Source organism: Hippichthys cyanospilos, chromosome 16 (genome assembly GCF_059441005.1).
Source record: "Hippichthys cyanospilos isolate Australia breed blue-spotted pipefish chromosome 16, RoL_Hcya_1.0, whole genome shotgun sequence".
In the NCBI taxonomy this organism is placed as follows: domain Eukaryota; kingdom Metazoa; phylum Chordata; class Actinopteri; order Syngnathiformes; family Syngnathidae; genus Hippichthys; species Hippichthys cyanospilos.
In genome coordinates this window covers 14,527,812-14,549,343 of record NC_142384.1, presented here as the reverse complement: position 1 = coordinate 14,549,343, position 21,532 = coordinate 14,527,812, and the positions used below count along the sequence as shown (strand labels likewise).

Sequence of the window (21,532 nt, the reverse complement as noted above, 5' to 3'; positions counted from 1 at the left end):
TTGAAGCGAGCCCAGCTGACACTAGCTCACACTGGATCATTCCCTCTTGGCAGAGGCAAATGGCTGCCCTACGGATGTCTGATCCTCGCCAGGAAACAGCGAGGGGCCATTGCGCTTCATGCATGCAAATCACACTCCAGCCGCACTAAAACATAGATGTACCCCGTGCTGCTCAAAAACACTTAAAAAGAGAAAAGCTTTAAAGGGAAAGGTGATGTTCTAGAGATGGACTAATGGAGTAGGCGTGCAAAGGTTGGAGGAGATATACTTCGTCTTGTAAATGCGGTCAAGCTCAAACGACTCAAGACCTTGACATCCCTTTATTCAGAGAGGCGATCTTTAGAAACGGAAATGCCTTAAAAGACTATAAAATAATACACTTGGCCTGATAGATTCAAGTCAGGCCCTAACAAGTTGATGCCGAAAATGCATTAATTCTAAAAATGTACATTTATCAACGTTAACTATTTTGATATATGCAGAAGTTTCAAAACGTAGACGCATGCTAATCCATGACGCCGTGTAGTAACGCTTAGTCGACTGTAAGAGGCACCAGTAAAAAAGACTTGGCAAGATACGAAAAGCACGTGCACAATGTTGTTCAATTCGGAACAAAATCAAAAGAAAAAAAATATTCCTGACACCATGTTATCTACTAAAAGTCTGTTAAAAAAAAAAAAAAAAAAAAAAAAAAACTATACATTGTAGACTCACAATGTAAGCAACACAATGTTCTTCTGAGATTGCCTCCAATTACCAATTTAAAAAAAACAACTTAATTAGACTCACATTGGATTGTATGCCATCTGTTGTTATTTAGCACAGTGTTAAGCATAAATTAGCCGCTAGCTAGCAGAGCTCAGGGCTACTCTTGGAGGCACTCACTAGTTTTCATTTTCATTTGGTCATTCATTATTAGGAGGAAATGTATTATTTGGTCCTCTGGGAGGATCATTGTTTTTCATCAAACAAAAAAAATATTTTTATCTCTATCCAAATATAATTTTCAATAGAAGCAGCCCAGGAGGAATACAGGATGTGCTTATTACTTTCAAATCACCTGTATGACAATATTATGATGTTCCTCTTGAAGATATGAATAGAAAATATTGGCTTATCAGACAAAGACAGTTGGTAAACACAGCAAAAAAAAAACTATGCTAACTAGTGTTTTGTTAAACTATCTAAAAAGCTGAGCCTGTAACAAAAGTGTCTCTCCTGTTTATGTTTAAATTTGCACCCAAGATTGTTCATTTTTTTGCAAACTCAAAAAGAGCATTATTTTATTTAATAAATTGTCAAAATCTCATCTCGTCATAGACTCAATCTCGCAAGACATTTTGCATCGTGGGATTTAAGTGCCATCCCTTTTAAATAACATCACATATCAAAAATTCTATCCCGTCTTTTTCTAAAATACAGCTACTTTTTATAGAAAGTTAACTATGCCAAAGCCATGAGATAGTGAGGACATTAAAACCAAATATGGGCGTCGTAATTCAGCGAAGGCGGTTATAATACGCCTGTAATAAAACAGGTCATTTACTGGGTCCATAAACTCTAAACACCACTTGAACCAATCTGGCCCTCGAGGTCAAACGGGGCAACATTAGCTCTCACTAAAACTGCTTCACATCTAGAATTAGAAACATTCAACTGCACATTAGCATACAATTTTAGCTCTGTCTATAGAAATATGATTGTTTTACCACGGAACATGCTTGAATAAACCTGTGATTACGATCCATTGTATTCCAAGTGAATGTGATTCACTCCAGTATCTTTGCATTAATTTGCATCCTAATGTTATAAACGTCCAAAGTAAAAAATTTCAGGCATTTGAGGAGAGTAATTACAAAGTGTGCTTTGACGTGTATTGGCAGGCACATCGAGCTGACAATGTTGCAAGGAACTGGTAGCTCAGCACTTGTAAACAAGATTAGAGCAAGTTCACGTTGTTGGGGCACCTTTTACAAAGTATATTAAACATTCTGATGTGACCTCAGTCATCTTCCTCCATGTCCTTTGGTTTCACTCTGTTGCATCACTATTAGCTCCATGTTATAAATGAAAAATGCATTGTACGTTAGTGGGCCCTCCACAGTGCCATTTGTACAGTGAAAGTACTCAAGGTCATCATTATCACAATAACGCTAAAAGGAATGTAAACGAGCAGTAGGCGGGGGACCCAGAGGACTGGTTGTATTATAACATCTAATACATTGTATTTTTATTCTCCCACTATTAAATAATAAGTTCTATCTAGTTCATCTATTCTATTTTAATCTCTTGACACCATTAATATTGTTGCTAGGATTAAAAGAGACATGAGCAACTTACTTATACTGTGCCTGAAAATGTTCCTGGACAAAGCTATGTTGGATGGTGAGCTGCTGGGAATGGGAGAGGTCACGATGCTGAAGATGTTCATCTTCATCAGGAACCTGCAGCAAATAAAGAGTAACATGCCTTCAGTATTCTTCAGCAATCCACACTATGTTACCGCAAAAATAGGCAGATGTTCTCCGCCTATTAAATAAAATAAGACAATTTGCGGAAAGAACTGAGATACACACGACCCCCCCCGGGATGATCATTCTTTTCGTCTTCTGTGCACCAAAAAGGGAGAGGGCCTTGAATAGTGAGTAATAATGGAGGAAAATATTGATGAATTCCCAGCAGAATTTTCTGCAAAAAGTGGAGAAAACAAAACTGAACTGAAATGGACAAATGTAAAAAAATTACAATGGCTGACCTAACTGCTGTCTGACCTAGTTCTTTTTTTTTTTTTTTTACAAACCATTGTTTTATCTATTCAATTCAAATAAATGCTGTCTTGCTTGAATTTTTCAAGCAAGACAGCATTTATTTGCATATGCAGGCAAGCATATAGCTGTTTTTTTTCCCAATTAATTTCAATGAATTGTCCCACTATCAAATTACCTGTCTACTTACCTTTGTCCTCTACCAGTCTTGTCCCTGTGATTTATTTAAAGTGGAATCTTGTCAGAATCGGGTGAAAGTTGAGACCGGAACATTATCCAGTGATCTTAGACTGGATTCCATTATCACAAAGTCATAGAGGAGAATCCTCATTAAGCTTCAAGAGGACACCTAAATGTGGTGTGTAACACATAATGTCCTTTGTGAATGCCGTTCAAGAGGTTTCGGTCATGTGGTTCGGTTGATGGCGAATGAGCATACGCATAGCCAGGGTCCTTGAGCCTTTTTTGGTGAGGTGGGCCAAAACCTGCACTGGTCCTGTGTAATCATGATATAATATTTACCATCTTTATGCTATAATATTGGAGCCTTTAAAAGGGAAGGTGAACCATTTTTTTTTCTCTACACTAATATATTAAATTCTATACAGCCTATAGAAGTCTAACCGTGGCATTCTGATTGTGATCGTGGAATATTATTCAAGCGGCAAAATCTACTTGTTATTTTAGCCATCTCGGGGCGGCCATTTTGCTTCTTGTTTTCGACTAAAAATTACGCCATAGTGTTAAGACTAGTAGGGGCATATAGAACATAATTTGTGTGAAAATGTATCTATGTAATTTACCATTTTCCATTTCCCATTTACCAGTCCCCAAAAAAAACCTTCATTTACAAATGGCTCTGCTCAGAAAAGGCTTTTTCTCTGCAGGCACACCATCAATGCCATCAGTGATCCCTGAAGAAAAATGCACATACTTGAGAATCCATTAGGTCATTATATATAATGATTTTATACATGTATCTGTGGTTTTAAACAAACAGAATAGTCCTCTGCATAGGTTTTCTTTGTTAATAACATCTCCTGGCCCCGTACAGAGTGGCACAGACGCTAAGTAGGCAGCTCAACCGTCATTGACAGGTCAACATTGTTTAAAAAAAGAAATCTATTCTACCAAGCTTATTCAAGCTAAGCAAACACCGAGCACAAGACTGAAACGTGACCTTCTTACTGCAATGTGCTTCATCAAGCATGCACAATTGCAAACCACTTACTTTGTTCTCATTCTCTTTGTTTCGGATGGACCCCCCCCCCCCCCTTCTTTTTTTTTTAAATAGATTCTGATGAAAAATGTCAAGAAACACGCAAAGGAAAGTTCGATGCACCTGTTCCTTCTGTTACTGACTGATGTAATGTAATCTTAGATTCGCAGTGTCAAGTGAGAGATTAAAAGTTCACCCTTTCTTTCTTTATTCAAAACACAGTATGTGCTCTATGTACTTTGACCTAACATTTCCCGACGCATTGGAGTTATCTATGTAGTGATAACAAGGGAACATTCAAGTCAGTGTGTGCAGACACAGACATAGTTGCGCTTATCACAGACATAGTTGCGCTTATCACTTCTAAGGAACTCACATCCAGTTCTTTCCTGTAAATAGACTGCGAGGTGTCATTTGTGTTAACAGCATCTTTTGTGTGTGACAGCAGAACAGGTAACATCTGCACTAACGTAATTCTGATAGGGCCACACTATGAATGACAGATCACGTCCTACTGCATAAAGTCCTGGGAATGAAAGGCAAGTAAACCTGATTTGATGATCAAATCAGATCTTCAAGCTCTGATTGGTGTGTTTCAGTTTAGAGTGTTATTTTCAAATGACCAGATTAAATTTATTGCACCCAAGTGTCAGCGTTTTTTACTGACCTGTGTGCATGGGTTTTGATGATAATGACAAAGATTTCAGAAGGAAAACTGGCAGGAGAAAACAGAAAAAAATGAAAATACCTTAAAAAGATTGCAATGTTGCTTGTTCAAGATAACGTTTTGCTTTATTTGCCTTTACTGTTTAATGGAACGTCATATACATTACTGCAACAAATGCTTGCTACTCATTGTGTTTTCTTTCATAACAATGTGACACACCTGAGAAAACATTGCCATATATAATATTCTGTTTTCAAATTGGGGTATGTACTGTATGTTGTGCGACAACAATTTGACTGACGCAAATAGAGGTGTTTGAGGTACACTCAAAATCATCTTCTGCCTGCAGTGGGAAGATGGGCAACATTCACAAAATACCCTTTGGGGCTTAGTGTGGCAGTTGATTGGAATTGGGGCTGACAGTCTGAAAAAAAAATATGTAATATGTATAAGTGATAATAAACGCTGCCATTATTCGTTGTGCACTAAATAATAATCAGACAAAAATGGTCACGGCAAGCTGTAGCAAAAAACAGCCCGACGCTAGCCATGAGCTAGCCATGAAAGTGACTGAGCAATTGATTGTTTTTCTCCAGATGGGGTAGAAGGAGGTGTCTCTTCGAATTACAGCATTAATGACACGATGAGCATGTTAGGAAATAAGGTGGTGTAGTCACCAGACTTAGTCGGAAGTACATGGCATTCATGGTTTTATTTACATAGACTGTACACTCCACTATATGACAGGAGCGACATATTAAAATGATGCACTGGTCTCTATAGCCATTACTTTACTGAACCAGAAATCACATTAAAAACAGAAGGTCTTGTCTCTGACATTATGCATATGATATATCATAAGCGGTGAGCGTTTGAGTGCATTTTTAACCTTAACCATTGAAAAAGTGACTGCAGTGCTACTTCTGGAGTGAGGATTAAAGTGTCATTTTCTAATGTTATTGGGCAAGTCGCAAAGGCCCTGAACCGTCTACCCAACTGAAAATCCACTCAACATCTCTAAGTCAATGAGAACATTAACAGCAAATATGAAGGTCATCCATGATATAAATTATGCATGATGGTCACATATTGTTGATATACTGTATAAAGCGGTATTCACAAAACCAATTGTGTTTTGGTGCGGTAAAGACACACTGTTTATTATGATGCCGTGTACTTTTGAAACATTGCAAAATTGTGCGCTAATATTATAAAAAATATCTTTGGAGGAATGCAGAATTAGTTTTTTATACAATTCTCATATGGAATCTAAAATGAATTTGCATCTTCCAGAGCAGCAAGCTATATAAACACAGAATCATGCATTTGCTAATATTCATAATATGTTAAGACAAATAATTGTCTACCTTTGCTAAATCTATAATCCTCAGTTCCAGAACAGGCCTTGTGCCAGTGCCTTGAGGTGTATGGAGAAAACGAAATCCGTCACCCTGGCATCTGGCGTGCTGTAATTGATTTCTGGGATTTAGATAAATGACAAAGATACCGCGCAACTGAATGGTGAGTTGGAGTCGGGTTGCTGGCTCAGCTCTGTCATCAGGAGGCCACAGTTCATGGCTAGACATGTTTAGGCGGACGGGGCAAGGAGTCGAGGTGAGCCGGCAATGTTGTGAAGCCGAGTGGTTAAAACTACACAGCTGCCGTTTAATAAATACTTTATAGTCATATGTAATTAAATGTTGATTTTAGTCTGGCTTTATCGCAGCATTATAAAAAGATAAACTGCCTCCTTGTATTATGTCACACACCACACAATTTTTTTTTTTTGGTCTGCTTTTAGTGCCGCTTATTAAGGTCCTTTTCAAGTGGAAGTAAAAATGCCTTGTAAATGTTACCACAGTGGAATAATGCACTTTCAAAATCTTATAAACCTGTAAAAAAAAGTTTCATAATGATGACATTTTAACCAAGAAATTGATTATTTCTTTTTCTATTCCCCAACAGAAACTGTTTCGATGCAGAAATTGATCAGGGTAACTTTGATGTGTTCCACTCTAATTTCACAAAGAAAGAACATATAAAACTGAATTGCTGATGCACAATGGAATTTTTGTGTTTGTTTAAAATGTCAGCATAATAGAATGATGCATAAATGAGAGGGATACATCCTAATGTGCTATAATCCACCAAGAGGGGATCAATGTTATTAATAGACTATTTGTCAGACTTGAATCAGTATTGCATTTAGTCATCACCCATTTAAGCAGGAAGGAAGCCGACTGACGCAGCTCACTCCCACTCCTGTTAAATGTGAGACTCGTGGACATTCGTCTTTCAGCATGAGAGCCTGAAATTCACAAATTAACGGTGCACTCTGTCCCACCGCGGAAGTTGTCAATAATTCACCCTGAAGCGTTGCTTGGAGTGATTCACCTTCAAGAGGAGATCCGCTTGTAAAAACGCAGAAAGTGTGCGCCCCATCTTCGTAGAGCACCTTATCTTATTCTGATGGGCTTTCATGATAGGGGGGGGCTTCGATTGTAAAGGGGGGCACAAGTATTCTCAGTAATGGCATTGGTGTGAATAATTCAAACAAATAGTGGAAACAGAGATAGATATGTGGTGGGATAGAGTAATTGAGAATGAGACCTGAAACCTCCCGGTGATCATCACACAGACAAAATCAAAGGTCGTTATGTTATGACTGAGCATCAAGGTACAATGGACTTACCCTATGTCAATCAATAGGTTTAAATTGCGATTACAGAGTAAATGAACAATGAGGAAAATCGTAGTGCTACAATAACACAGAGTATTGATAAATAATGGACTGTCTGACTTAACTGCATCCCTCCCTCATGTGCATGCCACTCTATAAATAGTCACAGTAATATTGACACTGGAGACGTCTGTCAGAGCCTTCAGTCCAATACCCTCACGGAATAATCCCTTTGAATAGGTTGACTTTCTAAGGATAAAAAACTAAGACAAAGGTGAGGCAAACTTTAAAAAGAAATTCATATTGTGCTTTAAAAAGGTTGTTCAAAAACAAATGATTTGATAGCTGGAAGATCTCTCATTGGAGCTATTTAGAAGCTGTTATACTAAATCTGCAAAATTTCTCCAGGCTTCCAATTTTCTCTCCTTGGAAACAAACACCTGCACTCACTTCTGATTCACGGTGGACATCTTGACTCAAGCTCTTAATTTTGCTCTATTGTACTCAGATACATAATAAATGTGTTCAACTGCACTTAATGATCTCAGATATATTGTCAAGTTAAGAGTTCAAAATGATTTTTTTTTTCACCAGCGGGAGTACGCATTCTGGGAAGCTTGACAGTAAAGTATAATTTCAACAATTTTTGATTCAGTGTGTTGATAGCCTTAAGAGAATTTCCGCCACAATCTGGTGCTCAAAGCCCTTAAAAATTGGTATGGTCCAATATAATCACAGGTATTCTGAACTTTGACCTGACAAAATTATGGTTGATGTAATTTCCTTGGGACTATGACATCAATTCTGAGAGTCTCATAAAGATGGCAGATTCTCTGAATGTTGCTGGCATACTTGCAATTTGCTTTGCACGGCGAGTCTGAATACAATGGGAACCACTAGCCCTAATAACAGCAGGGTTTCTCTGTAGGCAAGCATCCACTATGATGAAATTACAACTCCCTGCTGGCTCTTATTCAGAGTATAGTGCCCTCCTGGTGCTAAACTATAACAACATCATGAATATCTCCCAAAGTGATAACAAAGTCAGTTGCAAAGTAGAGTCTTTCTAAGGAATCGCTATAAAATGGGCTTGCAAAGTACTACAGCTGCACTGATCAGATAGCATATGTATAATGATGATTTCAGTGACCATTGAAGTACACATTATCACATTATCCACAATTTAAAAGCGGAACCAGGTGTCTGTGAGAGTGGGTTCAAAGATGAGTATCACATGATACCCGGGGCTGGAGCTAGGACATTGGTGCAGCGAGGTAGCTAACAGCAAACAAAAGGCCATATACACTTTGCCCTCAACTGGATAATTCCTTCCCTGTTTCTATGGCGATATCCAAGTCCTCATAAAATTGCAGAGCGAAATTGCCGACTTGAGCGACATATTCTTGAAAATGGCGCACCATAGGCACAGTTTGCTGGTGAATATGACACTATACCCTTAGACGATGCTTGCTACTACCAGGAGAGCTGCAGAAAGATTATTTCTAATGAGGAGATGTCAGTCTCCTAAGCAGATGAGCTTTGTTATTACCCTGTTTCCCCTGTGACTGATTGTGAGCAGTGTTGCGACAGCGATGACAACAAAAACACAGGAACTCACTGCAAAGCCAAAGTTCAGCCTCTAGTAGCTGGCTATCAAAATAATTGCCACAAAAGCTAATAACACTTAATCTATACTAATAGTTTTAATCAAGGATTCAATGACTTAACTTTGATTTTTTTTGCAGAAGTCATATAGATCGGCTCTCTCATTGCCAGAGTGGTAATTGCTATTTTTGAGAGAGAGAACCCAAACAAACCTGCTTAAATTATTTTGTGCCAAAACACATTAAATTATACCTGTCTGTTTGAGGGCAATTTTATTGACACATGCTCCAGAAAGCCTCCACTCATCATACTTAAATCACTAATTATTTGGTTAAACTGTCAGCCAGTCCAACACAGAGTAGGGAATAATTTGTGTACAAGCTAAACCTAATTTTCTGGTTGATTAACCCTTTAACTACCCTAACAAGAAAAAAAAAAACTGAAAAATATACATTAACCACATGGCTAAGCTGGCAGTTAAAGGATTTTTAAGGACATTTTTCTTCAACTATTGTCTATTGTTGCCCAAACACTTGTAACGAAAATTGTTGTTGTTTTAAAATTGTTTTACAAACGCTATAATAGACACAGTAAGCACAAAATATGATCGATACACTGATGGTAATGACGACATCATATCTGTTTCATGCTTTTTCTTATGTAGACTCCATCAGTTAGATTAGCAACTCGGTCTATGTGATGCAGTCAAATTGTCTTTGGTGTGAGTGCAAACAAAGGAGTGAAAAAAGAGCATCTAGAACTGAGATATAATGTGTTGTTTGGCGCATACAGCTTTTTCCCTGCACAAAAGTGTTCCTTGGCAAATGTATTATCTCTCCAACTTCTTGACAATTGACATTAATCTGGGTCAGAGGTCCACGGAGTGGTCATATTCACACCGGTCGCTCCAAGCTGCTTTTCCAGCTGGGTGGCTCTGAGCCACAGGAAGCCATTTCAGGTTGGCAGGGCCAGCAGAAAGACAAGAGGCGGGAGGAAACACATGTACACGCCGGGAAGACACAAATCCCACAATCATTCGCATGCAGCCCTGACTGGTGACGAGTGGCACTGACCACACACCAGGCGCCAGCTGTGGCCATACACAGGTAGAACAAGTAAAAGGAAACAAAGTTGATTGCACTTATACAGTATGTCTGGGTCAATTCATGCATATGTAAATTCAGTTTATAACTGGTAATCTCAGTATACCAGACACAATGGCAGTATGACATTGAAAACTCTCAAATCAGAAATGGGCAGAATCAGAATCTGACTTTGGCTCAATGTTTTGAATTTATTTCCTGTCGTAGTTGAGACGACAGTATTTCCCCCTGGTTTCTCCTTTGTTTGCCTTTTGATGATGACAAAGATAAAAAAAAACCCTCAGTTTAAGTAATGTTTCGTTAAAATTGTGAGCGTTCAATAAAAACCTTTTTTTGAATTTCTCAGTTAACGCATGGATCCTAGAAAATCCGTCAAATTACTTAGACAGGCACATGTAATGTGAAACATGCAAAATTCTACAGGTTCTACACAAAAAATTGTCCTGCAGAATCAAAGTAGTAATTCCTCTGGCTTGTTCCTGATCTCTCCCACTGTCACTACTGCTTACTGTTGTTGCTCCCATTCCATTGCCACACTTTTGCACTGAACTCTCTCCCTCTCTCTGCAAAGTAGGTCTGCACAACAAGTGTCTCTTTCTTCTTCTAACTTACAAAGAGCCACATTCAGGGAGAAAGTAAGCAAGCGAGAGAGTGAACGAGAGAGCATCACACTTACTCTGTTTCCAGAGTGATAAACGATCAACAAATCAAGGAGGGCGAATGCCAGAGTGAAAGCTGTGGGGATTCAACACAAAACGGTCGAAAGTGTGTGTGGTTCATATTTGCTTGTATATGCGCTACAAAGCCTTCATTACAAATTCATCTTGGAACTCCAGTGCAGGAAGACTGACGGCACTTTATACTTTGGACTATGGCTCCCTGTGCTAAGTAGTAAAAGCAACACAGGCTTTGAAAGAATTAACATAGGTCAACAAGATGAATCAGAAGCATTAGAAGTCCAGTTTGTTGATTTGCCGACTGCCTGTGGAAACGTGTGTGGACTGGTGAAAGGGGCTTGCGCCTCCCATTAACCTGACTATGACCCCAATGACTTCCAGGAGAATAACGCAAACACCTACGGATTTTTAAGAGTCCACAAATGACAGTTAATAAGCTGTTAGTGGAGACATTATCTCATCGTCACGTTACCTGACAGCGAGATGAGCAAGCATGACTGAGCTACTGAAGTGCTGCCCTCATCCTGGCCTCACAGAGAGCCTCACAAAACTCCTTTGTGGATTGATAACACATTGCATACCACAACACCACTGTAAATTCTTATTGAGGTACATAGTGTGAGAGCTTCACAGGGATGAAGATAAAGTGGAGACTATGATTCACAGGGAGACAAGCATGAAGGCACAAAGTGATTTCCCCTCCCAATTCTCTCACAGGAATATTTGACCACATGTTTTCTTTCTGATAAAAATGAAATCCATGACAACCTGCGAGAGACCAACAGAGACCGATGGCAAAGTGCCCAGACTAATATAAGAGACAACTACCGTCTACCGCAGGTGATTTTCTGATTTGAACAGTGGGGCCTACTGTTTCTTGCTAAAGCAAGTGATCCTTCATATGCAGCATAGCGATCACAGCACCATCTGGACTGTTCTTTCTGTCTACCTTTGCTGATTTAGTTGTGATTTTTTTTTTTTTTTTTTTTTTTTACACTTACTTGCCAGCCAGCCTTTGTGCCTCACCTATGTTTGCAGTTTATTAGATGTTCATGCTTCCATTGCTATTTGTGACAAGCTCTGGCAAAAAGGTCCTCAACTAATGAGTTATCCATTTACTCTAATCCTACACTTGATTACGTTTCAAATTATATCCAATAGAGGTAGCCCAACAATTGACAAAGTTACAGCAATTTCCGCCCAAAAAAAATGCTGGATCCTCGGCCTCCGAAGACCGGTGTTGGTGACCCCTAGTGTAAGACATGTGAGGAGCAGAATTTGGACCCATAAGCAGACAAGACAGGGAAGTGGAAAAATCCAATGTAACCACAGCAGGCTGTAAAACATGACCTGGAAAAAAAAAACTAGACTCGGAAACTAGACTCAAAGAAAGTACAAGAACATCATCACATGGAAGTTTGAGAGGTTGATTTGATGCTCTGAAAATGCATCACTGATAAACTAGAACTTCAATAATGTCATCCGTATCATAAAAAAGCAAACTCAAGAACCGTAGTGCATGGCAACTGTTACTGTTCATCAAGTAACAAAACAAACACATCAAATATAGATATAAATATATCTTTTTCACTAAAGGGTTTGGTGAATGTGCAAATGAAACTGGTCGAGTTCATTACCTCCAACAAGGTTTGGAACTACTGCCATCGATCGAAAATATATTGTCCCCCTTCAGAGGATTAAGTTTTCCGTGCAAAGTTTGCATGCTGGTCATACCATAAATCTAACAAACTACAGCATAGCCTTGAGAAAAGACGATGTAGATATCTCCTGCTCCCACAATGACAAAATAACAGAATAAATCATGTGGGCATAGCGCCTCAGGAAGGAGTTCTGGTAGATATGATGACTATATTTCCCAATCATTCTTCAACAGCAAGTGTGGCTCCTCTCATAAATTATGCCAATGGTTATCTCACTGGTAAAACTACACAATGAGGGATGCCTTTTTCAAAAGTAAAAACAAGATTTTAATAATACATACAAAGTCATGCCTTAGTGGTTCAAAGCAGAGCAGTTCGTGATTACATTAAGTATGAGAACGCATAATGCCTGGAGGCATACGGCAAGGAGGACAAATGCTGAAGAGAAAATCAAACATCAAATCATCACTCTAGTACTTTCTTTATCCACAGTCAAAGAATCAGACACGCTGACATACTGCATACTTCTGATTGCAACGCATGATCCTGGTGTAACTATATAAATAATGCATATAACAGGCTTGCTGACCACATTTTGAATCCTTGAAGCAACTTCTCTAGTGCATGAGGGATCAAAACCTTGATGGTTCAACAAATGTTTTCACAGACTAGATTGGCAAATGTGAAAATATGACAAATGCACAATGTACAGTTGACAAAGTTACAGCAATTTCAGTGCTGCTTTTTGAAAATCCCTGATTTTCGCACAAATAACTTTTGGAAAATATGCAGAATATGCAAAATATGCAAGTTGTGTTTGAATTGTTGTGATTCAAAATCTATCAATAGTGAATCTGTATTCTCACCTTATCACAAGCTTTGGTTGTATTATTGTTATTGTGTGGGGCCAGATTGATGTCTTCATGGACGCGATCCAGCAGCCAAAGAAGGAACTCCAGGGCATCATGTTGGGAATTACCACGGAACTGTGACCCATACTTAGACACGATAGCCTGTAGAGAGATACCACAAAATGGCCGATTAGCAAAAACAGACATATTTTGTTTGAGTAGTTCATCGAGAGCAAATAATGATATCAATGGGGTATTCTGGACTTGGTTGTCTAATTCTTACAAAAAAAGGTATGCAAAGACCACCTTGACATACAGCTTCATTGCTTGTTTTGGTGCACCAATTAAGTTTAAGTGCTTTTTTTATTTTAACACTGAAGTAAAAAATGACTCAGAAAATATAAATGTGGAATAGTTAGTTTCATTGGCTGCCCTGCCTTCCTGGTATGGGTTAAAAACATTTACTTACTTAGTAAATGTAATGAAGAACTTCTCAAAAGATCTAGATCTTAATTAGATGTGAAATTAACCTGTCACTACAAACAATCTATAGTTACTCTGTTTGAAGTGTAAACATTTTAAACAGGTAGGGGGCAGTCAAGCACAAAATGTGCCCGGTCTGTCAAGAAGAAGAGGAAGAAAAGAATGCTATTGACATAGTAGCTAACAGACATTTGTGGACACTATTAAATGTGTAATGTGCATATAACATTATACATGTGTAACCTAAAATGGAACTTTTGGAAATCACTAGCTCGCTAATGCTAATCGAGATATATTTATAATATATATTATATATAATATAATATTTTAAAAAGTGAAAATCTAGTACTGTATTATGTCAGGCTAGATGTCAATGGCCCCAGCTTCAAATTCAATTAGACAAGAATTAAAAGTTAGCATTTTGGTTGGCAGCCTAGAGAAACACAAGCACAGATGAGAGATTACAGAAGAGGAGGCAACAGCCTGTAATCTTTGCTTCCTAATCCTATCATATATTGCACGCGATGTGCCTCATAGCGCTCAAGTTACACCACAACATTATATACTAAATAAAGTAGAAGTCCAGGCTTACTAAAAACTTTCCTCTTCTTCTGGGAAATGAGAACAATAAAATACCATAAAAAAAAAGCGGGCGCAGTCTTGGCAAGGTAATAAAACGTTTGCTTCTGGTCCTGTCCATAAAGTGAAAGTGAAGCTTCATTTACCCTAAGGACTTCAAAGTTTAAAAATGATTCCCGTTATTATTAAGAGGAGGCTTAGATCCTTGTATATTGTAGGTCTTATACTATGTAAACACAAATAGATAAGAATTGTCAACATCTTGAAATCCTTTTGCTTATTTAGTTTTTATTTCCATTTCTTTCTGAGATTGCTGTAGATCATCTTGAAACATGGGGATAATTCCCAGATGGTGATGCATTAACCGTGAGAACTAAGGGCAGGTACGGAAAAAAAAGAGCTATTATGCTGCTTGTCATTACAGCAAAGAAATAACAGTAATTACCATCCGCCTTTTTAAAGGTGCCAATTGTCTTGGTGATGTAATTTTGGTTGTGGAAAAGACTACCACTTAAAGCGATTGTGTGTAGGATTAATGCAAGGATGCTTGAATACTGTAAGTTTAAGAGGTCCGGTTAAGGAAAATTATATAAGCTAAGGTGCCAAGCATGATCATGTAAACAAGTTTGTTCATATCCAAATATGTGCTTACCAACTTTTTGTCAAATAAAATAGAAAGAAAACAAAAGCAACACTTCTGTTTCAGCTTTATATCCTGAACCAGAAGGACAAAAGTATTCACCTGGGAACTTTGCACTGGCATAGCAATTAACTTTATCACCAAACAACAAACCAAATCAAGATTAAAAAAAAATTGAAATGTGGTTAGACAAAATGAAAAAAATCTATTTGAACAAATTGCTTCACTTCTCAACAGTTCCATTTTTGGTTGCCTAAACAAGCTGAACAAATTTAAGTCCAACCCACTTGCATGTTTACCTGCACGCCCTCGTTTCTCAGGCATCTCATGTTATGGAACCTGATAAATTGTCTGTGGAGTAACTGTTTGACTTTCAGGCTTTGTCCCTGTCCAGGCCCCTCTGGACAAACACACATCTTGCCAGGGGGGATTCAAAGAGCACACAAGAATTGTCCACATCAAAAGCCCACTTCTGCCGCCGCAGCAGGCAGAAGACACTCGACCACCGAAGGTCTACAAGACTTGACACAATTAAAACACGAAACTCCAATAACTAAGATTAGCAGGCAAATTAATCATGTCTCTCAATTGTATTAGCGCACAGCCCAGGTGGTAGCGGAATGTGGCAGAGCTCCAAGCGTTCAGCAGGACTTTTCTGTTGTGTGTGTTGTTTTTCTCCTGACCGAGACGCACAGCCAAATGACCTATTTCATTCATTCAAACTTTCTCTGAAGAACTTTCTCTTTTCAACAAACGGGGACACATTTACATTTGTATTGTCGTGTTCATGAACAACATGTGCAGTATGACACAAGACCGGGTTCAAGCGGACCAAAAATTTCAAGGCTGTGTTTTACAAATCAAAACAACTTATATTAATAATATTAACATAAACATACCTCAGGGAATTAAGATATTTCTTGATTATGTGGCTTTTTTTCAATGCCTCTTGAAAAAAAAAACATCCACATTAGAGAAACGGAACTGACTCCGAATGTTCTTTCAGGTGGTCCTGCAGCCATGGGCTATGTTTACCTCTCACCAATAGTAAAGCTCTCTGGTTATTTTATAATGCCTCCTGGCAAGCTACTTTGCTGTTACTCAACAGGCAATTTCAGAAGGGCTTGGCAGCATAAACTCTAGAGGAGTAGTCGGCAACCTAAAATGTTGAAAGAGCTATATTGACCCAAGAATAAAAAACAAATAACAAATCTGTCTAGAGCCGCAAAAAATAAATAAATAAAAGCCTTATAGGGTAATAAAGGCAGCACACGTCATGTCTACCCACCCATTTTCTAGAGTTGCTTATCCTTACATAGGTCGCAGGCTTACTGGTGCCTATCCCAGCATAACAGTAGGCAGGGGACAGTCTGAACTGGTCGACAGCCAATCGCAGGGTACACAGAGACGAACAACCATTCATTCATCCACCCAATCACGCCTAAGGAAAATTTAGTGTGTCAAATACACCTGCCATGCATGTTTTTGGAGCGTGGGAGGAAGCCAGAGTGCCTGGAGAGACCCCACGCAGGCTTAGGAAGAACATGCAAACTCCAAACAGGAAGGCTGGAGCCAGCTGGAATTGAACCCAGGTCCCTAAACTGCGAGGCGGGCGGGCGTGCTAACCACTCATCCACCATCCACCATTTTATGTTATTACTTTTGGGATGCATAAATGTCATTTTGGGATGCACAATTTTTTTTAAGCGCACAGGGCTGCATTGCATCCGAAAAGCAAAATAAACTGAGCAGGGATATTTTAGGCTCACAGAAGAAAGGAAAGGTTTTGTTTTGATAGACCAGCCAACAGCATCATGTGGGAGTCAATCAATCAATGACTGTCAACTGACTGTAACATGCTGCAAAAAGGACAACACTTACTGCCTGTGCCTCTCAGACTTGCTTTATGGCTTTACCTTCCTCCCGCCAATACATTCAAGAATGAGGAAAGTCATGGGAATCAATAACGGCTAACGTTTTCCAGTAAGCATACATGCGTATATGTATCATTTCCAACAGAGTAATTAGCATTTCCAAGAATAGATCTATTGTGGAGTTTCTTTGTTCATCCTTCCATATTATCTACTTCTTGCCTCAGCTCACAGAAATCCAGCACAAAGAGCTGCAGGCAGATAAAGTACCCCCCCCCACCCCCCTTCATGTTAAGCATGGGCAGTGTATAGAAGAGCCTGAGGATCTTCTCATAGGACTCTGTCAGACTACCTGATCATCACGAGCCAACTCTTTCCTCAGCTTACCTGCGATTTATATATTTATTTACAGACTATTGTTAATGCAACGTGGAGATGGTATGGTGGAGAAAAACACTTGAATGAGTCACCCGATGACCCCTATGGGCTCTGGTGACACTAAACAGAATCCTTCTTATCAGCTGACAGGCCAACATCAGGGTCATGCAGTAACGGATGATGCAGTTTGGGTGCTATAGGCAAGTCAAAACTTATGAGGAAAATGAGGCACACTGTCAGGAAAAGGAGGATAACAAGAGTCTATTTCTGTCCCTCAAGGAACAATCTATAACTTCTCTTAAAGGTATACAATATACACAATAACGACCAAGAAAGCAGATGGTAACAATGTCAAAATGATCCCTGCCAAAACCTTTTAAAATACATTTCTCATAAAGAGATGAATAAAGGAACATTCCTATAGATTTGTTTGGCCGCATAATGAGGAAAAAAAAGTGGAACTTATCAAGGTATACCCTTAAGCGTAATATTTTTCTAACCATAGCTAACTTCATGTATTATTGTGAGACCTCTATAGCCTTGCAAGAAAAAGGTATAAATGTTATCTTTAATAATTAACCATATATGGAACAGTAATGGTCCTGTGCAGGTATCTTTTAGGTATGTGTGCTATTTTTCAGTGTTTTTACTTTTACTCTTGAAATCTGTACTTTTCAATCTTAAATTTATTAAACTGGTCTTGTAGATGTGGCCAAATAGAAGGAAGGCATATCAACCTGGGTTGAAATCTTGATTGATGATTGATTGAGACCCTGGGGTCAAGGCAGAGCAAAATGCAGACAGCAGAGGCATTGGAAGATATTACCAAGGAAGTATTAACAAACATGATTCAAAGAAACAAGAGTTTTTTGGGTGTTTTTTTTGTCATCAATTACAAAAATGATTCATGGTGAATGAGTTATTTTGTTCCAGCAGAAAAAAAAAAAAACTTCTTCTGACATTCTATACTTCTTTTCTAACTTGTCTGGAGGCTATTCTGAAAAGAAAAATGATGGTAGAGTATATTTACTCACTATTATTAGCTAAATGATCACTTTTTGTTTTGTTGTTTGTTTTGCCCATGCGGGACCTTCATTCGTGATTACAGTCAGAATTTAGCTTGAAGCAAAGTTATTTTTTTGTGATTTGTTTCATTTAAGTATTCACAGAGTGAAAGTGAATGAAAAAAACGGAAGAGTGTTTAGCATTTTACAGAAAAGCTACAGAAAATTCATGGATGGAAAGATAGTCTGCATAGCTAACACCCCCCTGCCACACGACTTGAGTCAAGTCATCAAAACCAGTATGGGATATAATTGACAAAAAAACCCTCACTTTTTAGTTTTGTACATGAGTGAAAAGGTAACTTGGTTATATCTACTTCCTGTAGCGGCTGAACTCTGCTAACTTTGCATTAAAATTTAGAAAAGAGTCATGGGCACAAAGAGAGACAAAAATGGACATGTACATAGTTTTACTTTAAGCATTTGCTTGATTGCTCAGTGGAAAAATTAAATATTTGTGCTATTTTCAAAGCCAGACTTTGGCATAACAACTGAGAGCAAAACACCCTAAAGTTACGTTCACAAGGTTGAATTCAACAGGAAATTAATCATATTAAAGGATCCAAGAAACAGCACAATAACAGTCTTTGAAGTATTATTTTTCATTTTACGGAAAATTAATACATTGTTTAAATTAATGTTAAAATATTTTAAATCACTCCACAGCAGTATAAATACCCAAATAACCTTACATTTTAAAGATGCTGGAATTTGATTTAGGCGTGCTCAACCAAAAAATTAGACAGAAAGGCTGTATGCAGTACTAGTACCTAAGAACTTTTGCCACTAGTTATTAGCCACTCTCTATCTATCGGTAATTACTAAGCATTGTGTCATGCAGTTAGATCTTCACACATGAATACATTTTCTGAGTTTGCTGGTTTGGTTTGAAAATTAAAAAAAACTATAAAAAATGTAAATATATAACAACAGAGAAAACAGGTAAAATCCATGATTTGCCAATGATCATTATATATGTAAAAACTTGCGTGTAACTGGTAGGGTGGGCACTAGTGCATCCGCTTTTGTGATATTTGTTTGGTAGTATGCTGTGAGATTTTTGTTCTTGTGCAAAATAAACAATGCGTTGGTGTTTGTAACTTTATTGAGGCAGATCACATATTCCACAATTGAAACTGCAGCTCACAGCACAAAACCAAACTTTACAGAACAAAACAATTACACAACATGCACTTTCTGTTAGAGATGAAAGAGATCTCCTTTCAAAAGTGGATTTGTGTCATTCATACACGAGGTTATGACATATTTCCAGCCAACAAATCATTTTCAAACAGATCAAGTGAAAATGGATCACCCTGTTTAGAAATCACTCTCCTGTACTATAAAGATGCAGCACATGTTTTGGTGCGAGTACTATACCTTGAAGTCGACGGACAGCTGCGGGGTGTATTCCAAAGTCCACAGAGCCCGCACAAGCGAGGCCAAGTGCTCCGTGACCTCTCCGTTTGCAAAGCGGTTCTCCCCGTTCCTCAAAGCGGTGTCACTCAGGTCCAGCTTGTACCTCTCCAGTCCCAAGTACTCGGCCAGCAGGTCGGTATTGCTCAGGCACTGGACCACCGCGTTCATGAAACACGTGTTCCCGTGGTTTTTCAAGCCCAGAACGCCCGGCGTTTTGTCCCCGAAGTGGTAAAGTAGTTTGTCCCTGCCAAGAGGAGGATTCTTGGCCATCCGTGCGGGCACCTGTACGTCCTCTTTGCCAATCCCTGAGCTTGCACTGAGCGTGCAAGGTGCGCCATTCCCAAAACCTCCATCGTCGTCCTCCACGTCCTGCGTGTCCGAAAAGTGGGCGAAAGTACCGAGAGTTTTGATGATTCTGCTCATAAAACCCCCCACGGACTTGAGTGATTTCTTCCGGAAGAGCTTGCCGGATTTGGGCTTCTTCTCTTTGCGCTTGTCCTCCTTCGACGTGGACATTTCCTGCTTCTTGTCCATGGCGTCGTCACCTGCTCTACTCCCTCGTGGCTCCGCTTCCCCGCTGCTTATGATTGTGCTGTCAATCCCGCCGGCCGCATTCCACTTCTTCTCCGCCAGTATCCTCTCCCCACGAAGCACATGGAAGCGCGCCCAGAGGTGACACCATCGCCATCACAGCAGCACCCTGTTCTCCACGTCCGCCCACCCAGCACGCCACCACCTTCCACGTCCATCCCAAGCACTTAACTGAAGACGTTCTTTATCGAGCCCGCGTGGCGTCACGTCCCCGCCGGCACCGGAGCGCCACAGGAGCACCTTCCCGACGAGCTCGGCTCTCCCCTTTTCCAGCCTGGTCCCACTTGGCTTGCGATAGTGGGACCGAGTGCCTCCTCCCACTTCGAGCACACACCAAGCGCATGCACCCACTTGACAATTCATTATGCTTATTAGTCCAGCTGTAAAATATGCGCATGTATTAATTTGCGGGTTCTCAAAATTGTTTGCGCCAAGTACTTCTTCGAGAACATAATCATGATAAAAACTTTACAATCGACCAACCCTTGTGGCATTATGTTACAAATTATGGAAATTATTGTCTTATTTTTTGATGATATCATAAAAGAAAAACACCAGGGAGCTGACATTTCCAGCAGATGATTAAGACGTGAAATTTCAAAATGCAACGATTTAGACATTTCTATGTGATTGCAGCTGGACTTGCAAGATTTTTGCACAATTGTCTCAACTGAGCAAATTCAAAGCCACTCCTTAGTAAAAAGAACCATGGCAAATTGTTTGGAATTTGCCACAAGGCACCTGGATGACGGTCAGACCATGAGAAACAAAATTCCCTTGTTGATCCGACAAAGATTTCACTCTTTGGTGTGAATGCCAGGCGTCATGTTTGATGGAACCCAAACACCACTAAGCACCAGGCACTATTATGCCTACACTGAAGCATAGTGGCAGCACCAGGCTGTGGGGATGGATTTCACCAGCAGCAACAGGCAGATTTTTTTAGGTTTTTTAAATTAAAAAAAAAAAAAATCCCACAAACGTTTTGTTTTACTTTGTGTGTAGAATTTTGAGCTAAGAGATTTTTCTTTATTCAAATTATCAGTACATATGGAAAGGTAAATATGTTTTCTTATTGTTGGAAATCACAATCCCTGTGTAATAAGTATGATTATTTGTCAAGCGATTTAACTTGCAGATATATTTTTTTCTATTCCAATTTTGTATTTCAAACATGTTGTGTGTAGGAGATCCCTTGGAATGCATTTATCACAGGTTACAGTGTCCTGGATTATTACCGTCATTCCTTTGGCATGAAGTAAAAGAGCAAGATTAAAGC

General features: G+C 39.1%; 1 protein-coding gene across 1 annotated transcript in view; it reads right to left on the bottom strand.

The window, feature by feature from the left end:
- The window catches only part of usp43b (ubiquitin specific peptidase 43b), a 38,908-nt gene extending 18,403 nt beyond the window's left edge, over positions 1-20,505 (bottom strand). Inside the window, exons 1-3 of the mRNA XM_088437675.1 lie at positions 19,624-20,505; positions 13,244-13,390; positions 2,341-2,444 (exon numbers count right to left, since the gene is read on the bottom strand). Of these exons, the coding sequence (XP_088293801.1) occupies positions 2,341-2,444; positions 13,244-13,390; positions 19,624-20,196 (824 nt within the window). The 5' untranslated portion in view covers positions 20,197-20,505. The remainder of the gene's footprint in view (positions 1-2,340; positions 2,445-13,243; positions 13,391-19,623) is intronic.
- Between the last annotated feature and the right edge of the window lie 1,027 nt (positions 20,506-21,532).